The sequence below is a fragment of the Aspergillus pseudonomiae genome (genome assembly GCF_009193645.1).
Source record: "Aspergillus pseudonomiae strain CBS 119388 unplaced genomic scaffold BDV37scaffold_28, whole genome shotgun sequence".
NCBI classification, from domain to species: Eukaryota; Fungi; Ascomycota; class Eurotiomycetes; order Eurotiales; family Aspergillaceae; genus Aspergillus; species Aspergillus pseudonomiae.
The window spans coordinates 270,557-289,354 of NW_022476020.1; the positions used below are offsets into that span (position 1 = coordinate 270,557).

At 48.2% G+C, this 18,798-nt stretch overlaps 6 protein-coding genes and 3 non-coding genes across 9 annotated transcripts; 5 read left to right on the forward strand and 4 right to left on the reverse strand.

Moving 5' to 3' along the window:
- The first annotated feature begins 27 nt into the window (after nt 1-27).
- BDV37DRAFT_246889 (ion-transporting P-type ATPase SPF1) lies at nt 28-4,431 on the forward strand. Its single transcript, XM_032081811.1, has 4 exons — nt 28-202; nt 253-3,550; nt 3,604-3,740; nt 3,791-4,431. Coding segments are annotated over exons 1-4 (3,897 nt in total). The 5' UTR covers nt 28-200; the 3' UTR covers nt 4,251-4,431.
- A 73-nt stretch (nt 4,432-4,504) lies between these two features.
- BDV37DRAFT_246890 (putative vacuolar segregation protein (Pep7)) lies at nt 4,505-7,467 on the forward strand. The gene is made up of 6 exons (XM_032081812.1): nt 4,505-5,040; nt 5,119-5,141; nt 5,193-5,686; nt 5,737-6,111; nt 6,161-6,380; nt 6,436-7,467. Exons 1-6 carry the CDS (start codon nt 4,765-4,767, stop codon nt 7,067-7,069), a joined length of 2,022 nt encoding a protein of 673 aa, XP_031942086.1. The 5' UTR covers nt 4,505-4,764; the 3' UTR covers nt 7,070-7,467.
- A 727-nt stretch (nt 7,468-8,194) lies between these two features.
- BDV37DRAFT_t97 lies at nt 8,195-8,266 on the forward strand. The gene has a single exon. It is a non-coding gene; the product is annotated as a tRNA-Met (tRNA).
- Nucleotides 8,267-8,368: 102 nt separating this feature from the next.
- On the forward strand, nt 8,369-8,440 carry BDV37DRAFT_t98. The gene has a single exon. It is a non-coding gene; the product is annotated as a tRNA-Met (tRNA).
- A 129-nt stretch (nt 8,441-8,569) lies between these two features.
- Nucleotides 8,570-9,120, reverse strand: BDV37DRAFT_246894 (uncharacterized protein). Its single transcript, XM_032081813.1, has 2 exons — nt 8,753-9,120; nt 8,570-8,675 (listed from the first exon to the last, which is right to left on the reverse strand). The coding sequence occupies exons 1-2, from the start codon at nt 8,863-8,865 to the stop codon at nt 8,621-8,623; spliced, it is 168 nt and encodes a 55-aa protein (XP_031942087.1). The 5' UTR covers nt 8,866-9,120; the 3' UTR covers nt 8,570-8,620.
- A 2,774-nt stretch (nt 9,121-11,894) lies between these two features.
- Nucleotides 11,895-13,407, reverse strand: BDV37DRAFT_293659 (aspartate aminotransferase family protein; the record flags this gene model as incomplete). Its single annotated transcript, XM_032089468.1, has 1 exon — nt 11,895-13,407. Exon 1 carries the CDS (start codon nt 13,212-13,214, stop codon nt 11,895-11,897), a length of 1,320 nt encoding a protein of 439 aa, XP_031942088.1. The 5' UTR covers nt 13,215-13,407.
- Nucleotides 13,408-13,742: 335 nt separating this feature from the next.
- BDV37DRAFT_271216 (fungal specific transcription factor domain-containing protein) lies at nt 13,743-15,736 on the forward strand (the record flags this gene model as incomplete). Its single annotated transcript, XM_032084690.1, has 3 exons — nt 13,743-14,332; nt 14,396-14,833; nt 14,893-15,736. The coding sequence occupies 3 exons, from the start codon at nt 13,743-13,745 to the stop codon at nt 15,734-15,736; spliced, it is 1,872 nt and encodes a 623-aa protein (XP_031942089.1).
- A 981-nt stretch (nt 15,737-16,717) lies between these two features.
- On the reverse strand, nt 16,718-17,814 carry BDV37DRAFT_282569 (macro domain-containing protein; the record flags this gene model as incomplete). Its single annotated transcript, XM_032087077.1, has 2 exons — nt 16,718-17,126; nt 17,180-17,814. The coding sequence occupies 2 exons, from the start codon at nt 17,812-17,814 to the stop codon at nt 16,718-16,720; spliced, it is 1,044 nt and encodes a 347-aa protein (XP_031942090.1).
- A 694-nt stretch (nt 17,815-18,508) lies between these two features.
- BDV37DRAFT_t102 lies at nt 18,509-18,580 on the reverse strand. Its single transcript has one exon. It is a non-coding gene; the product is annotated as a tRNA-Met (tRNA).
- Nucleotides 18,581-18,798: the final 218 nt, after the last annotated feature.

Sequence of the window (18,798 nt, forward strand, 5' to 3'; positions counted from 1 at the left end):
CGGCGAAACCTCCGGAAGGAAAATTATAGTGTCGAGGTGGCTTCTTTGCGGCGTTTCTTGACGGCGTTTTGCTTTCGAATGCAACAACCTGCACAGATCGGCAGCCTTACTTCACCTTTTCCTATGGTTTACTGAATCTCCCGTCTCATCTTCTAGCCTCGCGTCGTTTGACCCGAGTCGTGGTCACTCGAGTACTCACCATGTTAGTGATAGCCTCTTGTCGAGTGCAATTCCAGACTAACCAGCGTATAGGGCAAAACTCGTAGATGATCCGCAGATCAAATATTCGTCGTTCCATAACCCACTTCCTGTCCAGCTTCACACTTATGTCTGGCCGTTTTTAATCGTCTGGCCTGCGTTCTTGTCCATCTACCTCTCTCCTGAGCGCTATGATACCTATATTCAAGGCCAAGAATGGACTTTTGTCTGGCTTGCATCGATTATCACGGCTCAATCGCTCCTTTGGTTGATGACGAAATGGAATATCAACATCCAAACACTGTTCACCGCAACGAGTACAAAGTCTATCGATTCTGCACAGCTCATCAAAGTGATTCCCGCGGCCAACGCTGGGTCGGCCGAAATATGTCCTTTGATACGCGATTCCATGGGTGGAAAGATCACAATCTCATTTTTGTTCCAGAAGCGCCGGTTCCTGTATTATCCGGAACGTCGGTGCTTTGGGCCCCTGTCATACGTCCTTGATGCCGAACCCAAGCCCGCCATCAAGGTTTTCCAAGAGAACCAGGGGTTACCGTCCAAGGCCGAAGTAGAGCGCATCCAGCACCATTATGGGGACAACAAGTTTGACATTCCTGTTCCGGGATTCATTGAGCTTTTCCAGGAGCATGCTGTGGCGCCTTTCTTCGTCTTCCAGATCTTCTGCGTCGGACTGTGGATGCTGGATGAATATTGGTACTACTCCCTGTTCACACTCTTCATGCTGGTTGCATTCGAGAGCACCGTAGTTTGGCAGCGTCAGAGGACTCTTAGTGAATTTCGAGGAATGAATATCAAACCCTACGACGTGTGGGTGTACCGTGAGAGGAAATGGCAGGAGATCACTAGTGACAAGCTTCTGCCCGGCGATCTAATGTCAGTGAGTCGGACTAAGGAAGACAGTGGAGTGGCCTGTGATATCCTTCTGGTCGAAGGCAGTGCTATCGTCAACGAAGCCATGCTCTCGGGAGAGAGTACTCCACTCCTGAAGGAGTCTATCCAACTTAGACCTGGGGACGATTTGATTGAACCGGATGGTCTAGACAAGAATGCCTTTGTGCATGGTGGTACCAAGGTTTTGCAGATCACTCATCCGAACTCTAACTTGGAGGAATCAGAGAAGAGCACGTCGAAGGTTCCTTCTCCTCCTGACAATGGCGCCATCGGTATCGTGGTGAAGACTGGCTTTGAAACAAGCCAAGGTAGCCTCGTACGTACTATGATCTACTCGACAGAACGCGTCTCGGCCAACAATGTGGAAGCCTTGCTTTTCATTCTGTTCCTTCTCATTTTTGCCCTCGCCGCTTCATGGTATGTGTGGCAAGAAGGTGTCGCACAAGACCGCAAGAGATCGAAGTTGCTTCTTGATTGTGTCCTCATCATCACCAGCGTCGTTCCTCCTGAGCTTCCCATGGAACTCAGCCTTGCTGTCAATACAAGTCTTGCTGCTCTGAGCAAGTTTGCTATTTTCTGCACTGAGCCCTTCCGGATCCCCTTCGCGGGACGTGTCGATGTGGCTTGCTTTGATAAAACTGGTACATTGACTGGAGAAGATCTCGTCGTCGATGGTATTGCGGGTCTTACCTTAGGTCATCAAAGCGCGAAGGTCGAAAAGGACGGCGCTCATACCGAGCTTGCCAAAGGCGGCAACATCGGAGTTGACACAACTCTTGTCCTTGCGAGCGCCCACGCTCTGGTCAAACTGGATGAAGGAGAAGTCGTTGGTGATCCAATGGAGAAAGCTACTTTACAGTGGCTCGGTTGGACCCTTGGCAGGAACGATACTTTGACTCCCAAGAATGCATCGGCAGCCGACCCTTCCCATTCCCCCGAATCAGTTCAGGTCAAGAGGCGATTCCAGTTCTCTTCGGCTTTGAAGCGTCAGAGCACAATCGCAACGGTTATCACTAATGATCGAAAATCATCCAAGAAGAACAAGTCAACCTTTGTTGGCGTCAAAGGTGCTCCGGAGACTATCAGATCTATGCTTGTGAACGCACCCCCCAACTATGAAGAGACGTTCAAGTACTTCACTCGTAATGGTGCTCGTGTTCTTGCTCTCGCCTATAAGTATCTTTCTCATGAGGCCGAATTGTCCCAGGGACGCATCAACAACTATACTCGTGAGGAAGTAGAATCAGAACTGATCTTCGCTGGTTTCCTTGTCTTGCAATGCCCTTTGAAGGAAGATGCCATCAAGGCCGTGCGCATGTTGAACGAGAGCAGCCACCGCGTTGTAATGATTACTGGCGATAACCCATTGACCGCCGTTCATGTCGCACGCCAAGTTGAGATCGTAGATCGTGAAGTCCTGATTCTCGACGCACCCGAACACGACACCTCTGGAACCAGACTAGTCTGGCGCAGTATTGATGACAAGTTTAACCGTGATGTGGATCCTACTCAAAACTTGGACTCTGAGATTCTGAAGACGAAAGACATCTGTATCACTGGCTACGCATTGGCTAAGTTCAAAGGTCAGAAGGCCTTCTCGGAGCTCCTACGTCACACATGGGTATATGCTCGCGTCTCTCCTAAACAAAAGGAGGACATTCTCCTCGGCCTCAAAGATGCTGGTTATACTACTCTGATGTGTGGTGACGGCACCAATGATGTTGGGGCTTTGAAGCAAGCGCATGTTGGTGTTGCACTTCTGAATGGATCCCCTGAAGATCTTACCAAGATTGCCGAGCACTACCGGACGACAAAGATGAAGGAAATTTACGAGAAGCAGGTCGCCATGATGCAGCGCTTCAACCAGCCATCGCCGCCTGTGCCTTTGCAAATTGCCCACCTGTATCCTCCTGGCCCCACCAACCCACACTATCAGAAAGCCATGGAAAGGGAAGCGGCGAAGAGAGGATCAGCTGCTGTAGCAAACACTCAAAATCAAGCCGACAGCATTCCAACTATTACATCGCCTGGTGCGCAAGCACTCCAGCAGTCCAATGCTAATTTGACTCCTCAACAGCAGCGCCAGCAGCAAGCTTCTGCGGCGGCGGCTGGATTGGCAGACAAGCTTACCAGCTCCATGTTGGAGCAGGAATTGGATGACAGCGAACCTCCCACGATCAAACTGGGAGACGCATCGGTTGCTGCGCCTTTCACTAGCAAGTTGGCCAATGTTATCGCCATTCCCAATATCCTTCGTCAAGGCCGTTGTACGCTCGTTGCGACAATCCAGATGTACAAAATTCTTGCTCTGAATTGCTTGATCAGTGCGTACAGTCTGAGCGTTATCTACCTCGATGGAATTAAGTTCGGCGACGGTCAGGTGACCATCAGTGGCATGGTGATGAGTGTCTGCTTCCTTTCAATTTCGCGCGCAAAGGTAAGAAATCACGCAAGCGACATGCTCAATACGATGCTAACTTGATATTATAGTCTGTGGAAGGTCTGTCCAAAGAACGCCCTCAGCCTAATATTTTCAACGTATACATCATTGGCTCGGTACTTGGGCAGTTTGCGATCCACATTGTGACTCTGATCTACTTGTCAAACTACGTCTATTCCATTGAACCGTATGTCCCTTTGGCTGAATTATGCTAGGAATCTTGCTGACACTCCCCAGGAGAAAATCCGACATCGATTTGGAGGGAGAGTTCGAGCCATCCCTACTCAACAGCGCCATTTACCTGCTTCAACTCATCCAACAGATCTCTACCTTCTCTATCAACTACCAAGGCCGTCCTTTCAGAGAGTCCATCCGGGAGAACAAGGCCATGTACTGGGGCTTGGTGGGAGCATCGGCTATGGCCTTCTCCTGCGCCACTGAGTTCATTCCCGAGCTCAACGAAAAGCTACGCCTCGTCCCGTTTAGCACAGAGTTCAAGCTAACGCTGACCGTCCTCATGATTTTTGACTACGCCGGTTGCTGGATTATTGAGAATGTACTGAAGACGCTGTTCAGTGATTTCCGCCCGAAGGACATTGCCGTGCGCCGTCCGGACCAGCTCAAGCGGGAAACCGCTCGTAAGGCCAAGGAGGAGCTGGAGAAGTTGTCTGCGCAAGAAGCGCAGAGGAAGGTTTAAATTAATTATTCTTCTCTAGATATTTTTAGGGGGTATGCTGTTTAGATATACTATTGTTGCTGCGAGCGGATAGAAGTCTATGCTTTTGGCATGTATGGGAGAATTCATGTTGTAAAGTGTTCTATACAATACAAAATGTTAGACATGTATAGTCGAGTACAGTTTGGGACCACGTTCTACCGTGCAAATTGTGTACTGTTCAGAATTCAGGGCAAGTCTATGTCCTGGTACAGTACGGAGTACGCCGCAAGTACATGCATACATGGGTGTTTTTGCCTCAGGCATCACATGGGGGATCCGCCCCTCCTAGGTAGCCTGGATCAGCTGTCCTCCGTTGCTGCATCCCCAAGGCTCCGCCTCGATCCAGAACTGAAACATCAAAGCTGCGCTGCATGAACGGCCGGCTGTTACACTATTCCCTTTACTCTTCTTTTCTTTTACTTTCCCGCCCAGATCTCCTTCCTTACCGCTTTCCGCGGAATTTCCCTCCCATGCTCTACTAATTTAAGCCAATATGTCCCGGAGGACGTTGGGTGGAGGTCGTATCCTAGGCAGCGCGAACGCTCTCTCCCCATCGGCTTCAACCCCGTCTCCGCAACCCAAACCGAGGCTCTTATCACCGACCGCCAGCAGCGTTTCCCTTAGCTCCCAGGCCTCTGCCTCCCAATTTTCCTCCGAAACACAAGATCTCACCTCTCGCATCTCTCTTGATAATGTCGGTACCTCGATTCCTGCCGCCCCGGCAGCTGCCGGAGCTCAACTGGCTTGTCCAATCTGCAGTGAGGAGATGGTATGTTTACTTGCTCCTCTTTGTCCATAGTCTTCACATCTATTCTCAACACGAGGCGACTTACTGACAGCCGTACAGGTAACACTGTTACAGTTGAATAGGTATTACCTACTCCACGGATTTTATCCCGCCCCCCGTTAATACAGTCGCAGACATCTTGATGACGTACATCAGAACTTAGAAGATGATCGACAGGATGAAGTCAAGGATTGGTTCAAAATACAGATGGAGAAAGCGAGACGGTTCCAGCCTCTTGCCGTCTTGAACCAGAAATTAAAGGGGCTAGATGTTTTCGAGTCGAACGACAATCTGCAACCCTTCGCCGGCCCCAGTCGTCCTTCTGGATCCATCCAAGCGCCTGCCCCTGAACTACCGAAACCACTTGACCCTGACGACATCATAACAAAAGATCATTGGCAAACACGAGGTCTATATGATGTTTGTCTGGAACCGTCGTGCGGGAAGCGACTTAATGCCACCAATGGATGTGTCAACTGTCGAAAATGCGGGAAGCTATTTTGCGAGGAACACACCATGTACCAGATGAAGTTATCGAGGTCGGCGCAACATGAACCGGTAAGAGGTTTATGGTGTAGGGTTTGCGAAACGTGTTATAAGTCTAGGGAGGGGTATAATGATCACAATGGTAAACCGGGTTCCGCGTGTGCGTCGCTCTATAATTGCTAATAATTACAGGCCTGATAAGGGACCGAACGGACGATTTCAAATCTGTGAGAAAACAAACAGTCGACAAGGCTTTCCTAGAAGTATCCCGGCTAGAAAAGCGTTTGACACGACTCACCCAGCTATTAGCTAGCTTGCCTGTGGAACAGATCCAGTCGAACACAAGTAAGATCTGGTCCATAGCGTGGCAGAATGACCAACGAAAGACCCTTGAGCAAACAGTCGTCAGCTGGCAGGACGACTCGAGCGTCTTGAGATGTCCATTTTGTCAGCAAGACTTTACCAGCTATACTTTTCGAAGGCATCATTGCAGAACTTGCGGGCGAGTTGTCTGCGGTGACCCAGCCACCGGGTGTTCTACTGAAGTACCTCTGAGCATCACCCCTTGTAAGTTTATCACTTAGTAGCTAAAACAACCTTTACTGATAACTTGCAGTATCGAAAACATCCACAGAGAAGTCCAGTAACATGGACATAATGAACATTGATGTCAGACTCTGTAAAGAATGCAGGGCAACGATATTTGACCGTCGAGACTTCGAAGCCGACCTCATGCGGAAACCCCCAGACTTAAGGGCTTATGAGAATCTGGTACAGTTTGAGAGGGGCATTCGAATCCTTTTGCCTAAGTTTCAAAAGCTATTAACGGCACTGCAGTATGTGATCTGCCACCCATATAAATGCTGTTTGTATGCTAATCATGTACATTAGAGACCCCAGACGGCCACCATCGTCCGCTCAAATAGCTGAAGCGTCCAAAATCCGCAAGCGACTTATTGATTCCTTCGCCCAGTATGATGTCGCCGCTCGACGCATACGCGACCTGCCTACAGAATCTTCAGCACAGCAACGTCTCCAGAAGGCTGTATATCAGCAGGCCAGCAACTTCCTCCATCTTCATATGCTTCCTTTAAAATCTCTGCCCAAAGTTCTCAAACATTCAACGCTCAATGGCCGACTACCAAGCTCTCCTACCAGCTCACCCAGCCCTAACAATGGTTCGACGAGTGGTCATCGACGACAAGGCTCTGCCTTGTCTATTATTAAGTATAGTAGTGTGGCTGCAAGTGGCAGTAACAGCAGCCTGGCTAGCGACACAAGCAGCGCCATTTCCGCACTAGAAGCAGAAGAAAAGTCGCTCCGTGAGCGGCTTATTGTTCTTGAGGAACAGAAGTTCTTCGTCTCTGAAATGATCGCTGATGCGAACCGACGCCGCAAGTTCGACGATGTCAGCAGTCTGGCAATGAACGTGGAGGATCTCACCCGTGAAATTGACCGTGTGAATGGGATGCTAGAGAGGATAGACTTTGAGAGCGTCTATACCAGCAACCCGTCAACCAGTTGATAGCGATTTTCATAACTCGACTTACGTTGGCTAGCGTTTACACCCACTCCTTGTTCGCGTAGCAATAAATCCTGATGAGTTTTGGTCGCATGGTGGCTGAAGCGGCGTTTAGGATCGATAATTCTGCATAGCATTGGGCGTTTTGTGTGTCGGGCTCCCCCCTTTTATGGCGGCCTTTACGATTGATTTCTCTGCCGTTACTTCTAGTATGTGACTATGGCCCACCTGGCCCGGTCTATTGATTATTCTCTACATTATGATAGATATATCAGATGTCATATCGAATCTATACATTGCCAGCTATACTTCACCTGCCTATTCCGCTATCGTAACTTTGAAACCTGGGACTAAAGGTGTTCATCACACAAAGCGTCCGTATGACACTATACGCATCACAGGGAATTTGTTGGTATTGGTGCATCGATATCTCCTCGGTAGCTGAGTTATAACAATAGCGGGAAGAATGAATGACCTCTACTGAGATGGCGGCTGTTTATATATCTCAAAAACCTATAATGGACCTACGCCATGTGCCTTGTGAGGGTCTTCCAATATGACAAGCCAGGAAACTACGCCAATATTTCTTCGTTGGGATCTATTCCTTTATCTTCAACTCTCTTTGTATGAAATTCCCGATAAGGGAGCTTGTCTATCTCTTTGATAGTTGGGTCAAATAGATACTCGTAACCAATTAGCTGTTCGACATATGCCTTTTTATTTATGATTCCAGCTATTATTTCCCCATAGCGGGCACAAATGTCAGATGATGATATGATTAGCATAGGCAGCATATATGTAATTGCATGATTATACTTAGATATCTTTCGTAACGAACATGTGCAATGTCTTGCCCTGGAGTTTACAATTGGGAAAAAGATTGATGAGTAGCAGAGCCCCTTTGTTTTTTTGTTTTTTCCAAGTATGTGTGTTATCTTGAGTGACCATTTTAGTGTCTTTTCTAGACCCAATTGGTTTGATTCTTGTAAGGCTAACCTCCGTCAAAGTGAACTTCTATCGGACAGATGAGGCAGATTAAATAGATATGGGAAACCGACGTGCAATGCAGGACATTCAAAGTTGTCTTTCTTTAAGACTCATATATTTCTGGCAAAATATATCAATCAGAGCATGTTAGCTCAGGGGAAGAGCGCCGGGCTCATAACCCGGAGGTCCCTGGATCGAAACCAGGACATGCTATACATAATGTCTGAATTTCCCTGTTCAGCTTTGTTTTTTATATTTTCTTACCCGTTAGATAAAATTGGTTATATATCAATAATATATCCAAATATTTGCAACAGCATGTTAGCTCAGGGGAAGAGCGCCGGGCTCATAACCCGGAGGTCCCTGGATCGAAACCAGGACATGCTATCTTTTTCCCCTCCCCTTTGAGGGAACTTTGTTTTTGATCAACCTGCCTGCTGAATGATCGATCGAGGTCAAGGAGTCACACGGCCACCGACACATTGCCCTCAGGCCAGAACTACAGGCAAAGTCCTTCACCATTGTTGCGTTGGTTAATTGCCACGATCATTACGATGATCATCACTATCAATGATAATAATCATTAGAATGAACACTGCATTTTTGACTGTGAGACTCGAAGGTTAGCCACCTGTACCCGTCTCTGAGTGCTAAATCTTTTTGCCTGGTATACACTGATGAAAGTCAGAAATTCTGCAGATCAACATTCCACAAGACACAGATATTATGCTGAAAAGATACCAGATACCGCTTATCCGATCAATACTTAGCCTTGTTGGCTTCAATTGACATATTACAGTTTTACATTGCATATCATACACGCGGTTTATCTTCGGCAGCCTGCTACGTGAACACCATCTAGGACTAAATAACTTGGTGGATAACCTATACAGGAACCATTTCACCGGAGAATCAGCTCCCGACTGGAAGTAGCTGTGGGACTAAATAGGGTATTGACTGTGGTTGGATTGGCTGATCACCATGTTGACACTGCTACCATGTCAAATCCCGATATCCAGCACTCACGTCGTCGAATACTCATCCATACATTACCGGTTGGTTACGGCCCATGGGAAAATGGAGAACTTGTCTTATTCAACTATCCTATGGAAATTGGTATATTAATAGAGAGGAGTATCGAGTAATACAATCGCTACTCCGTAGCTATGTATCTGCTATTGAACTGCTGCATAATCAAGAATTCAACCTCCCTGACCGTTCAACAAAATATAATAACTTAATGATCAAGTAAGTAGAAAAGATATAAACAAAGATATAGTGACATCACTGGCCGAGTATAATGATCGATGATGCACCTGTATTCTGTATTGTCAAGACTGGACGAAGAGCTACTGGCCTCCAAGAGTATTAGAACCGCGAGGGTGAACTCTAAGCACCGCAGCGTTTGGAGGGCTTGGATATCCAGTTATCCTAATAAATTTAGAAGTCATATTATTATTCTTATAATCCCCTTGCAAAGCTTTTATTATATCAAAGAATCGTCGCAGTTTAGCAGTAAATATCCGAAGAGATATAGTAATCTCGTGTATATATTGTTCAAAGAGGTCGACCATCACAATCGCAATGGTAGAAAGACCGTCCCAACCATTTATTACTAAGAAAACGGGTAGTCTCCTTACCACGGGTTAGGAGTTCGGTGATTATTCTTGGTACAGTTTCTTCGCTGCTTAATGTCTTTACAGGCTGGAAGTCCCTCGCCTTACATACTTTCTGCCAATAGCTGCCTAAACCGAACAGACTATGCAAATGGAACCCTAGCATACACGTAGTCGCCTCACTGAATGCCAACGTCGTTGGAAATTTTGGCTTTCCTCCAAGGAATAACCCCCCAGCACATCAACTAGAGAATTCATTTTGAAAACACCTCGGATCCCCTTGGTTTGGAGCCAGGTGTGGAAACTTCCCTGGGCATCATGGTCGCTGAATCAAATTGCCGGTCGACTTGCTGGGTCCCTTGTTTCAGCCATTTGAGCATAGGTGTTGGGGTGACGGCTTCCAGCTAGGTGGAGTTGAACAAAGACTTCGTCACCATCTCTCAAATGTAGTCCAAGCAACTGTGAGATTGTAAATATGAAGGAACCGCATGATACTTCACACGTTTCACCCCCGTGGGACGCCGTTACTGTTGTCTTTGTTGGTTCGAAGTATTCCATGATGTTCATCGACTTTCTTTCCTGGCAGGCTTGCTGGCCCGGGGCTCGACACCTGGAGAGAAGATTTTGATAATACTGTCTCAGTAGAGCGTCGGGAGAGTTTCGGATATCATGAAACGCGTCTCTTGCATTTTCTGCCCGCTGACGAATTGTCGGGTCGTCGGAAAATAATTACTGCTGGAAAGACATTCGCTCACAGCTTGGTCCTCATCTGTGAAGCCTTGCCACAAAGGCAGTGCGACATCGAGGTGATTCCCCGGTCAAGGTCTGTTTTACACTCTCGGGGAGATACTCGTCCAGGTGCAATGATGTCATTGTCTGAAAGACCAAGGCCATCACCAGTTCGACGAGACTCAGCAATAGCTGTGTCTTGACAGATGTTGGCTCTTCAGTAATGCCTGGTATGACGAATATCGAACCCATGTCGTCAGCTGAGTCCCAAACATGGTAATGCAGCGATGGGCTGCGTTTCCAGCGGTAAATATCATATTGCGTTCGAATTCGTTCGCAGAGGTTTGCTGCCTGTAATGTATAACCAGAAACTTTTGTGGGTTGCTCCTTCTCCGCAGGATATGGATGTATATTCCACGAAGGGGTAGATACGTTTTAGTAACAATATGCCAGAAAGGAGGAAGAAGCGGGTTATATATACCCGGAGCATAAATTCACCATTTTCACAGACGTCCCAACATTTCCTTTGTCTAACAGGAGGAGTGGAGGCAACAGCCTTGATATTCACTTTTCAAGTCATTCCTGTCAATGTTTACATGTCCATGGTAATGATAAAGCCCGGCTCTATTAACTGTTAAATATGGATGTGGAGCGCGATTCCTACCCTGATATGCTGTGTAAATACGTACCACCGATTTGTGTTCTAATCAGCTCCTTTCCCCCAAGTTTCATGTATGGGATCTCATGTGAAACGATCTAGCCTATTCTCTTCGCTAATTTAGTATTCTTATAATTAGTCGGCTTCCAATACTTAGTATATATATTGCAGGGTTCATGAACATCACCCCTAGATCGGGCCATTTTGCATTCATATAGCACTACCTCCTCGTTCGTGTGAAGCCTTTGCTAATGTGATAATCAGACTCCATAGTGAATATCGAAACTACATAGAATGACTACTTCTAAACGCGGTACCTGGAAAGTTCTATGGCCTTCACAGTTGAGATGCTGTCACTCAACTATACGTCGTGAATGTCTGTCTGAATGAAGTAGAGAGCCATGGAATTCCCGGCAACGATTACGCGGGAAGTCGAGCGAAGCGTGAACAACAATGCCGGTGCGATAGTGCAGGGAGACCTATGAACCGCGACAGTATTCCTGTAGGGCTCCTAGTCGATTTGATAGACGTAGAAACGAGAGACCCGTATTATCTAGCAATAGGGCAAGCCTTTTTACAGTGCTGGATCAAGGCTTGCTCCTGGTTTAGGACGTTTTATTGCATGAAACATATATGCGTCAACTTTACAGCCTTGCAGTCATCAGCTTGGCAATAAATTATTAGTTCGTAGGGCAAGCTAAGTAAGAGACAGTAATAAATAGTACCGCATCTTTTATATACCTTGGTACAGCACCCTAAGCGTTAAACTATCATAAACCTTACGACTCCAACCTAGGTGTTGACCAAGTACACAAAGTATATTCGAATTACAAACAACCTAGTTCCTCTTCTCATTCAAAACAAAATCAAATGCCTCGTCTAAGATCTTTAGACCCTCTTCAATCTCCTCGGCGGTAACAGTAACAGGCGGAGCCAAACGAAACACGCCCCCCATACCTGGAAGATTGACAATATTGCAGGAGAGACCCCCCGCCATGGCCCGATCAGAAACCGCCTGTCCGAGGCCTGGCCCAGGGGCCTTGGTCTCCGCATCAGAGATAATCTCGATACCCTGCAAGAGACCCCGACCACGGACATCACCGATACACCAGTACTTCTCCTGCAGCTTAAGGAGGCCCTCGCGCAACTGTGCACCACGCTCCACAGCTCGCTGACAGATGTTATCCCTCTCAACGATCTCGAGGACCTTACTGCCCACTGCAGCGGTAAGCGGATCATTAAGATGGGTAGTGAGCCACAGGAAGCCAGCTTCCATGCATCCGCGTTCGATTTCAGCGGTTGTACTGACAGATGCAAGGGGCAAACCACATCCAAGCGTTTTCGACAAGGCAAGGATATCGGGTACAATTCCATCTTTATCAAAAGCGAACATCTGACCAGTTCGACCAACCCCGGTTTGGGCTTCATCCATAATGATCAGCATGCCGCGTTTCTTGCACTCCAAGCTCATGCGTTGCAGATATCCCGCGGGGAGCTCGAGGATACCGCCTGTGGAGAGAATAGGCTCCATGATAAACGCAGCCAGGGAGCCAACACTCTGACGGTCAATCATTGACCAGCCGAAGTCCATCTCTGCCTCCCAGTCGTACGATCCATCGGGCTTCCGGAACGGCGAGCGATAAGCATAAGGAGCAGGAAAGGCAAGCTGGCCCGGCATGCAGGGGCCTCCGCTTTTACGACCGGCTGAGTAGGTCGCCGAGCCCGACCCCTGAGTTAATCCGTGATAGCTTGCGGCGAAAGCAACGATTTCAAATTTGCCAGTATAGCATTTGGCGATCTTGATAGCCGCCTCTGTGACCTCCGAACCGGTGTTTAGAAAGAAGGATTTCTCTAGAGGTGCTGGGAGGAAGCGAGCTAGGCGTTCTGCGAGTTCGACGACGGGGTAGGTGATCATGTTGCTCAAGAGGTGGTCGAGCTCCGCGACGTACTTTTGGACTACCTCGACGATCTCCGGGTGAGAATGTCCCAGGAGAGAGCTCATTTGGCCAGAGGTGAAGTCGAGGATCTGTCTGTCATTAACATCGTAAAGTCTGGTGCCTTTGGCTTTTTTCACAATGAGCGGGGAGAAGGGGACCCCCGTTTTCATTAGATATTTGTCCGCCATGGAAAAGAATACGGTTGTATCTGTGGAGGCCATGGTGTGTATGCTGGCTTTATTCTGACTTGAGAGCTAGACGGCATATGAAGATGGCGAAGATAGGAAGCTGGTTGAGATAGCCAGCCAGCGAAACTTGGTATAAATATTAGTGTTCAATTTCGACAGTGCTGTCACTTATATAACAACTATGAGCACCGCGGCCAGATGTTCCGCGGCGAGACAGCGTATAGTATACTCTGGAGTTGGCCGCGGATCGTGTGAGTATACCCTATCTTCATATCTCATTCGCGGGTAGACAAGATCGGTGGAGTTGGCCGCGGGGTTTGCCGCGGGACCACACTCTCGACTCCTCTCCCCACCTTGTATTGTTGTGACTTCTACCTTCACCTCCCTTTGTCAAAGGGAAGAGGTGAATACTCAATTGAGATGGAGGGAGACCTTACTGTTCGTGATGAGGGAGACGCCGCTGAAGCCAGGCCATATCGGTCTCACCTGTATCCGGCCTGCCTACCTTGCAAAAAGCGCAAGTCCCGCTGCAGGACAACAGACTCGTCCGGCATATGCATCATGTGTCGGGCTCACGGTACCGATTGTGTCTATCCTCGGTCAGGGGATAACTCCCAACGAGGCTCTGTAGCTTTGCCGCGGAAGTTGACTCCCAAGTCACGACAGACAAGGGCAGCACAACCGAAGAAGAGGCTTTCAGCGTCAGCCTCCCTTCACACCCAACAGGTATCCAATCATGCAGTAGACGCAGTTAGCCCCCTAAGAGAATTCGGCCTACAGACAATCAACAGGCCTGCAGCCAGTCTAGAGGCACAATCGTGCCCTCCCACTTATGACCATTTTAATCGAGAGGCTTTTCCTAACCTGGTGGGCATCGTTACCGAGGCCGGCGACGATAGCTCGCATATAGTCAGTCCTGCAGTAGCCGAAGATAACGATGTTCTCGAGAGCTACCTCTCTACCGTTCCAGATGCTCGGCGGAGGTCGATAATTCGGACGGATCCGAACTCGAGACGGCCTGTGAGACCAGTGCTGTTCAACACTGTACCCAGGCGGCCATTAGGAGTTTCTGCAAACCAGTCACTTCCCGCTACAAAGTGCGAATTCATCGAAAAATACCTAGAGCCAGGCGTCAATGATGTTGTGGACCTGTGAGTAGTCAAGTTGACTCCCAACCGTTCAGGACGGGCTGATTGCTTCCATGGAATATGTAGGTTCTTTCACCATGTCAACATATGCTTTCCTATAGTTGATGAAATGTCCTTTCGACATGTTTACTGCAGACACAAAGAAAATATCTCACCGGCTCTCCTTTGCAATCTGTATGCCAACGCTCTGATCTACTGGGAGAACTCGCCTAGTTTGCGATCCGGTCGCTATCCTGATATCCGCTTTATTTGGAACCAAGCGAACGAAGCTCTCCATTCGGAGCTATTCCTGTCTCCCGGGATATCAACGGTCATGGCGATTATTCTGAATGTCTGTGGAAGGCCAAGTACCTCCATGTTCGGCAACGGGGGAATGGTTGGGACTGCAGTCGCCCTGTCCAATGCTCTGGGTCTAAACCGCGACCCTTCCAACTGGAATATTCGTCCAATGGAGAAAGGGTTTCGGATTCGCATTTGGTGGCTCGTTCTAATACATGACCGCTGGTACTAAACATCTTTATCTAGAGGTTTTCTGTCTTGGACGCACTAACACACCCGCACAGGTGCAGTTTGGCCTACGGGACCCCCCTCCAGATCCACTGTGCGCAATACGACGTGCCCTATCCGACCATGGACGACCTTTGTCCCCCCAATGCATCTCCTTCTCAAATAGCAGCTGCCCTGGTCTTCCTCTCTTTGATCACACTCACCGAATTGTTGGGTACGTATCTTCAACACGTGTACAAGGTGTCCGAGAGCTCGCCGTATCCGCCAGAAACGTCTTCCGTGGACCTCGAGCGGCTTCTCACCGATTGGGAAGAATCTTTGAGCGACGATATCCGTCGCATAGTGCTCCGAGGGACACACTTAGATGCTCCAGGGGCAGCAAATTTCCGACTAGCCTACCTAGCAGTCAAGCTTTTGCTCAGACGCATCCAACTCGACCTCGACGCGGATACCATGAAAGCCGACGACGACACCACCTCTCCATTCTACACACAAGCACAAAGAGCTGCGGAAGAAATTGTCCATCTGGTAAAGGAGCTAGACGAGTCACATCTCCGCGGATTCTGGATCCCTGTGCATGCCTTCTCCTTGACCTCCGCCACCACCTTCTTGCTCCGAAGCGGCCTTCGTAGAAGGAATGCACGCTCCAACGCCCCCCTCAACCTTGCCAAAGATATGGTCAGTATACTCCGATCACATCGAAACAGGTTTTCTTGGGATCTTGCGGACAACTGTTTGGCAACATGCAGCGATTTAGTCGAGAATCTGAGCTCTGGCGACGCTGGGAACGATTCCTTGTCTGCTGTGCCCGCTTTCCAAGAACTTGATTTCTGTAACCCGGCTTTTCTGGATGAACTGCTTCTCGGGTTCCCGGGACTTTCAGATTCGGTTGAGAATTGAGCTGGATTTGAGGAGATGAAGTTCGGCGTTATCCTGTATAAATCCTGTTGTTGACCTCTCAGTCACAACAATCTGTGCAATACATGGTTTACACCGCATCTGGAATAGAACAACATAATAAAACTGCTCGGTTATCGCTAGTAATTGAATTGCTGGAGTAGAAATTACGTGAGCACAGTCAGTCTTCATAGATGTAGTTGCTTCATACCAAAAGAACTAAAACCTTCAAATAATCTCTGACATACCTCAAGCCAGTCCATAGGTGAGCCCGGCAACAAGGCCCTAACTTCCCTACAATGCCACCCAAGCCGGCACACAAACATGTCCTATAGCGTTTCGTACGGCTTTGGTGATCACCAACAGGTATACTAGCTCCAACGGCCTCGAAATCCAGACCAACCCACCTGTTGCAACAACCCAGCACACCATCAGTTTCAAACAGGACGATCGAGGGGACGGTTCGATGGCCGAGTTTCTCTCGAATGCGGAAAGAGTGTTGTTACCGCTTGGAGGCCTGCTATAGAGAAGAGATGGAAGGCTGCGCTGGGAAGATGCAGGTTGGTACTTAGACGGCGTACATTTCTATGTTTCGGTTAATGTGGAGCATATCTCGACGATCGTATAAACTAACCTCGTTTGTTTCAGGTTGAACATAGTTAGCATAATGTTTCAACGTCGAAATCTAGGCTTCCTAAGCTAAGACATTAGGGGGCAGTTTAGTATTGAAAAACTGGATTGAGTTGGAGAGACGATATAATTAAACCGTGGGAAACCCATTCCTTTAAATATCACACAAGTCAACAGGTAAAGATTCAAGGAATATAAAATAATCCCTGTTCAGCGTATTGTATTCAGCAGAAGGAATAAGATCAACGCCATCCATATAAAACCGAGTTCGCCCGTATCCAACGCCAGTTCATTAAAAGCCATTCAGTCATAAACATTCGGAGTGCATGGACACCAACCGATCCGTGGATCCAATCACCAATCCTTTCCTAATAAGCTTCCAGTCGACTGGGAATCGGTCATATCAATGATGCCGCTGGATTGAACACTCTGGACATCCGCCGCAGAAGGTGGTCGGTCAACTTCAATCGGTTCATCATCTAGTCTTTCGGTCCGACCATCTTCGGATTTATCGACTTCCTCCCAATCGTCTTCGCTCTTGTCCTCCGTTTGAATACTACTACTCTGTTCGTCGCTTGCGTTAATCTTTTGTTTCTTGCTTCCCGGCTGGCCATCCAGGGTAGGGTCAACGGTCGGCGGGTCAGGAAGCTTGGCTGCGAGCAAGTCCAGCGACGGCGAAGACTCACCGTCAGCGATTGATTGAGATTCGGTCTTCGGTATATTATCACTCGGAAGGTCCTGCTCCACAGGTGGGAAGATCGAGCTGATACCGGTCAGCGACCATAAAGCCAAGTGAGGAGGAACGGAGATACTTACGGGATCATCTCCTCGTAGGCAACCTCATCCTTGCGTTCAAAGTTGCAGAAGATTATCCTTTCCAGCTTTCCAATATTTCTCGGGTTCTCCAGAAACTTTCGAGTCTCATCGAGAGCCGCCCGAGCTGCTTCGTCACTGGGGTATCCGTACACACCGGTGCTGATCGCCGCAAATGCAATGCTCTTCATATCATTTTCCACGGCCAGTTCGAGACTCCGCCGGTAGCAACTCCGCAGCAATGCCTCCGGTCGAGCATCACCCCCGCGCAGTTCGTACCGGTAGATAGGTCCAACAGTGTGGATGACCTTCTTACAGGGGAGATTGTAGGCCGATGTAATCTTAGCATCACCGGTATCACAACCATCTAAGGCTCGGCATTCCTGTACGAGATTGGGGCCAGCAGCACGGTGAATGGCCCCGTCCACACCTCCACCCCCGAGGAGGGATTTGTTTGCTGCGTTGACGATGCAATCCACACCTTGCAGTTTAGTTATGTCATTACGAATAAGAGAAATGATGTCATTGAATGGTTTTGATGGCTGAGACTTCGGGGATGGGGTTGGAGCCAAACGACCCAGTTTGTACAGCAAGGAAACGGTTGGGATCTCCATAATAGGTAAATATGGGGCCGCCATGTTGCAATCCGCATCCAACTTCTCCAACCACACTAAGCCGACGAAGGCCTCAGTTGAACACTGGAGTTGCTTCAAGCGTGGGTGGGTGATCAGTAGAAGACTTAGGCCTCGTCAACACTCATTCAGCCGGAGTGTTAGGTAACCCCGGTCCTGATCAGGATAACATAAAGCACGACAGTGGTGATGGTGATTTCTGAGATGGAGCTGGTGGTGGGGAGCTCTCTCGCACGTGAGAGCACATGATACCTCTGAGATAAGCTAGTTTAGGAAGGCGGTTAGGTCGGGCAATAGCCACCCGCCAAGAAAATTGAGTAATGCGAGCGGCTCAGCAGCGCTAAGCAACTGCAAAGTAAAATTGGGCCGAAATCGCTGATTTATCATCCTAACCAGAGTCCGCTGATTAGTGAAAATCTATAACAGATGGAATAGTCCTTAACTACTCAGAAAGATCGTCTACTTCACAGGGACCTCCGGGTTAACAAGTTCAATGCAACGAACATAAATAGAAAGGGAGATAAGTGGGTCAAAGAAGGAAGCGGTCTGCAGGTTAGCCCTAAGCAGACTGCACTATCGGGAAGGCGGTCAACGATATTCGGCAAAATAACATCGCAAACCATATATCCACCGAAGCCCTACTTCGAACCCACTCTATAAACTCACTAAATAGCAAAAGAATTCAAAAACAAAGCTGAAGTAGCATGTGCTGGTTTCGATCCAGCGGCTTCCGGGTTATGAGCCCGGCATTCTTCCTCTGAATTAACATGCTTTGATTGGTGGAAGATATGCTTCTTCTTTTGGCATATAAATCGGGAGAAAAAGCCCGGAAGTCTTGCTTTCGGAAATGGGAATGGTGAACTTTTGTCGATACATGTCAAATAAGTCACGGGTTCGAGTGATCGAAAGGTTCTCTTGAGGTAGTGTAGCTACATCATTTGTTGCTGAGAGGTATCGGCTTCGACTATCGAATGACGGCAGATTTTTTTC

What these genes read in the sequence shown, in the direction of transcription:
- BDV37DRAFT_246889 (XM_032081811.1), top strand. An exon ending in TTTCAATTTCGCGCGCAAAG is followed by an intron (nt 3,551 to 3,603) that starts GTAAGAAATCAC and finishes TTGATATTATAG; the next exon opens with TCTGTGGAAGGTCTGTCCAA. An exon ending in TACGTCTATTCCATTGAACC is followed by an intron (nt 3,741 to 3,790) that starts GTATGTCCCTTT and finishes GACACTCCCCAG; the next exon opens with GAGAAAATCCGACATCGATT.
- BDV37DRAFT_246894 (XM_032081813.1), bottom strand. Translation starts at nt 8,865, where the DNA reads ATGCAATGTAAAACTGTAATATGTCAATTGAAGCCAACAAGGCTAAGT. An exon ending in GTGTCTTGTGGAATGTTGAT is followed by an intron (nt 8,676 to 8,752) that starts CTGCAGAATTTC and finishes CAGGTGGCTAAC; the next exon opens with CTTCGAGTCTCACAGTCAAA.
- BDV37DRAFT_246890 (XM_032081812.1), top strand. Translation starts at nt 4,765, where the DNA reads ATGTCCCGGAGGACGTTGGGTGGAGGTCGTATCCTAGGCAGCGCGAAC. An exon ending in CAATCTGCAGTGAGGAGATG is followed by an intron (nt 5,041 to 5,118) that starts GTATGTTTACTT and finishes ACAGCCGTACAG; the next exon opens with GTAACACTGTTACAGTTGAA. An exon ending in ACACTGTTACAGTTGAATAG is followed by an intron (nt 5,142 to 5,192) that starts GTATTACCTACT and finishes ATACAGTCGCAG; the next exon opens with ACATCTTGATGACGTACATC.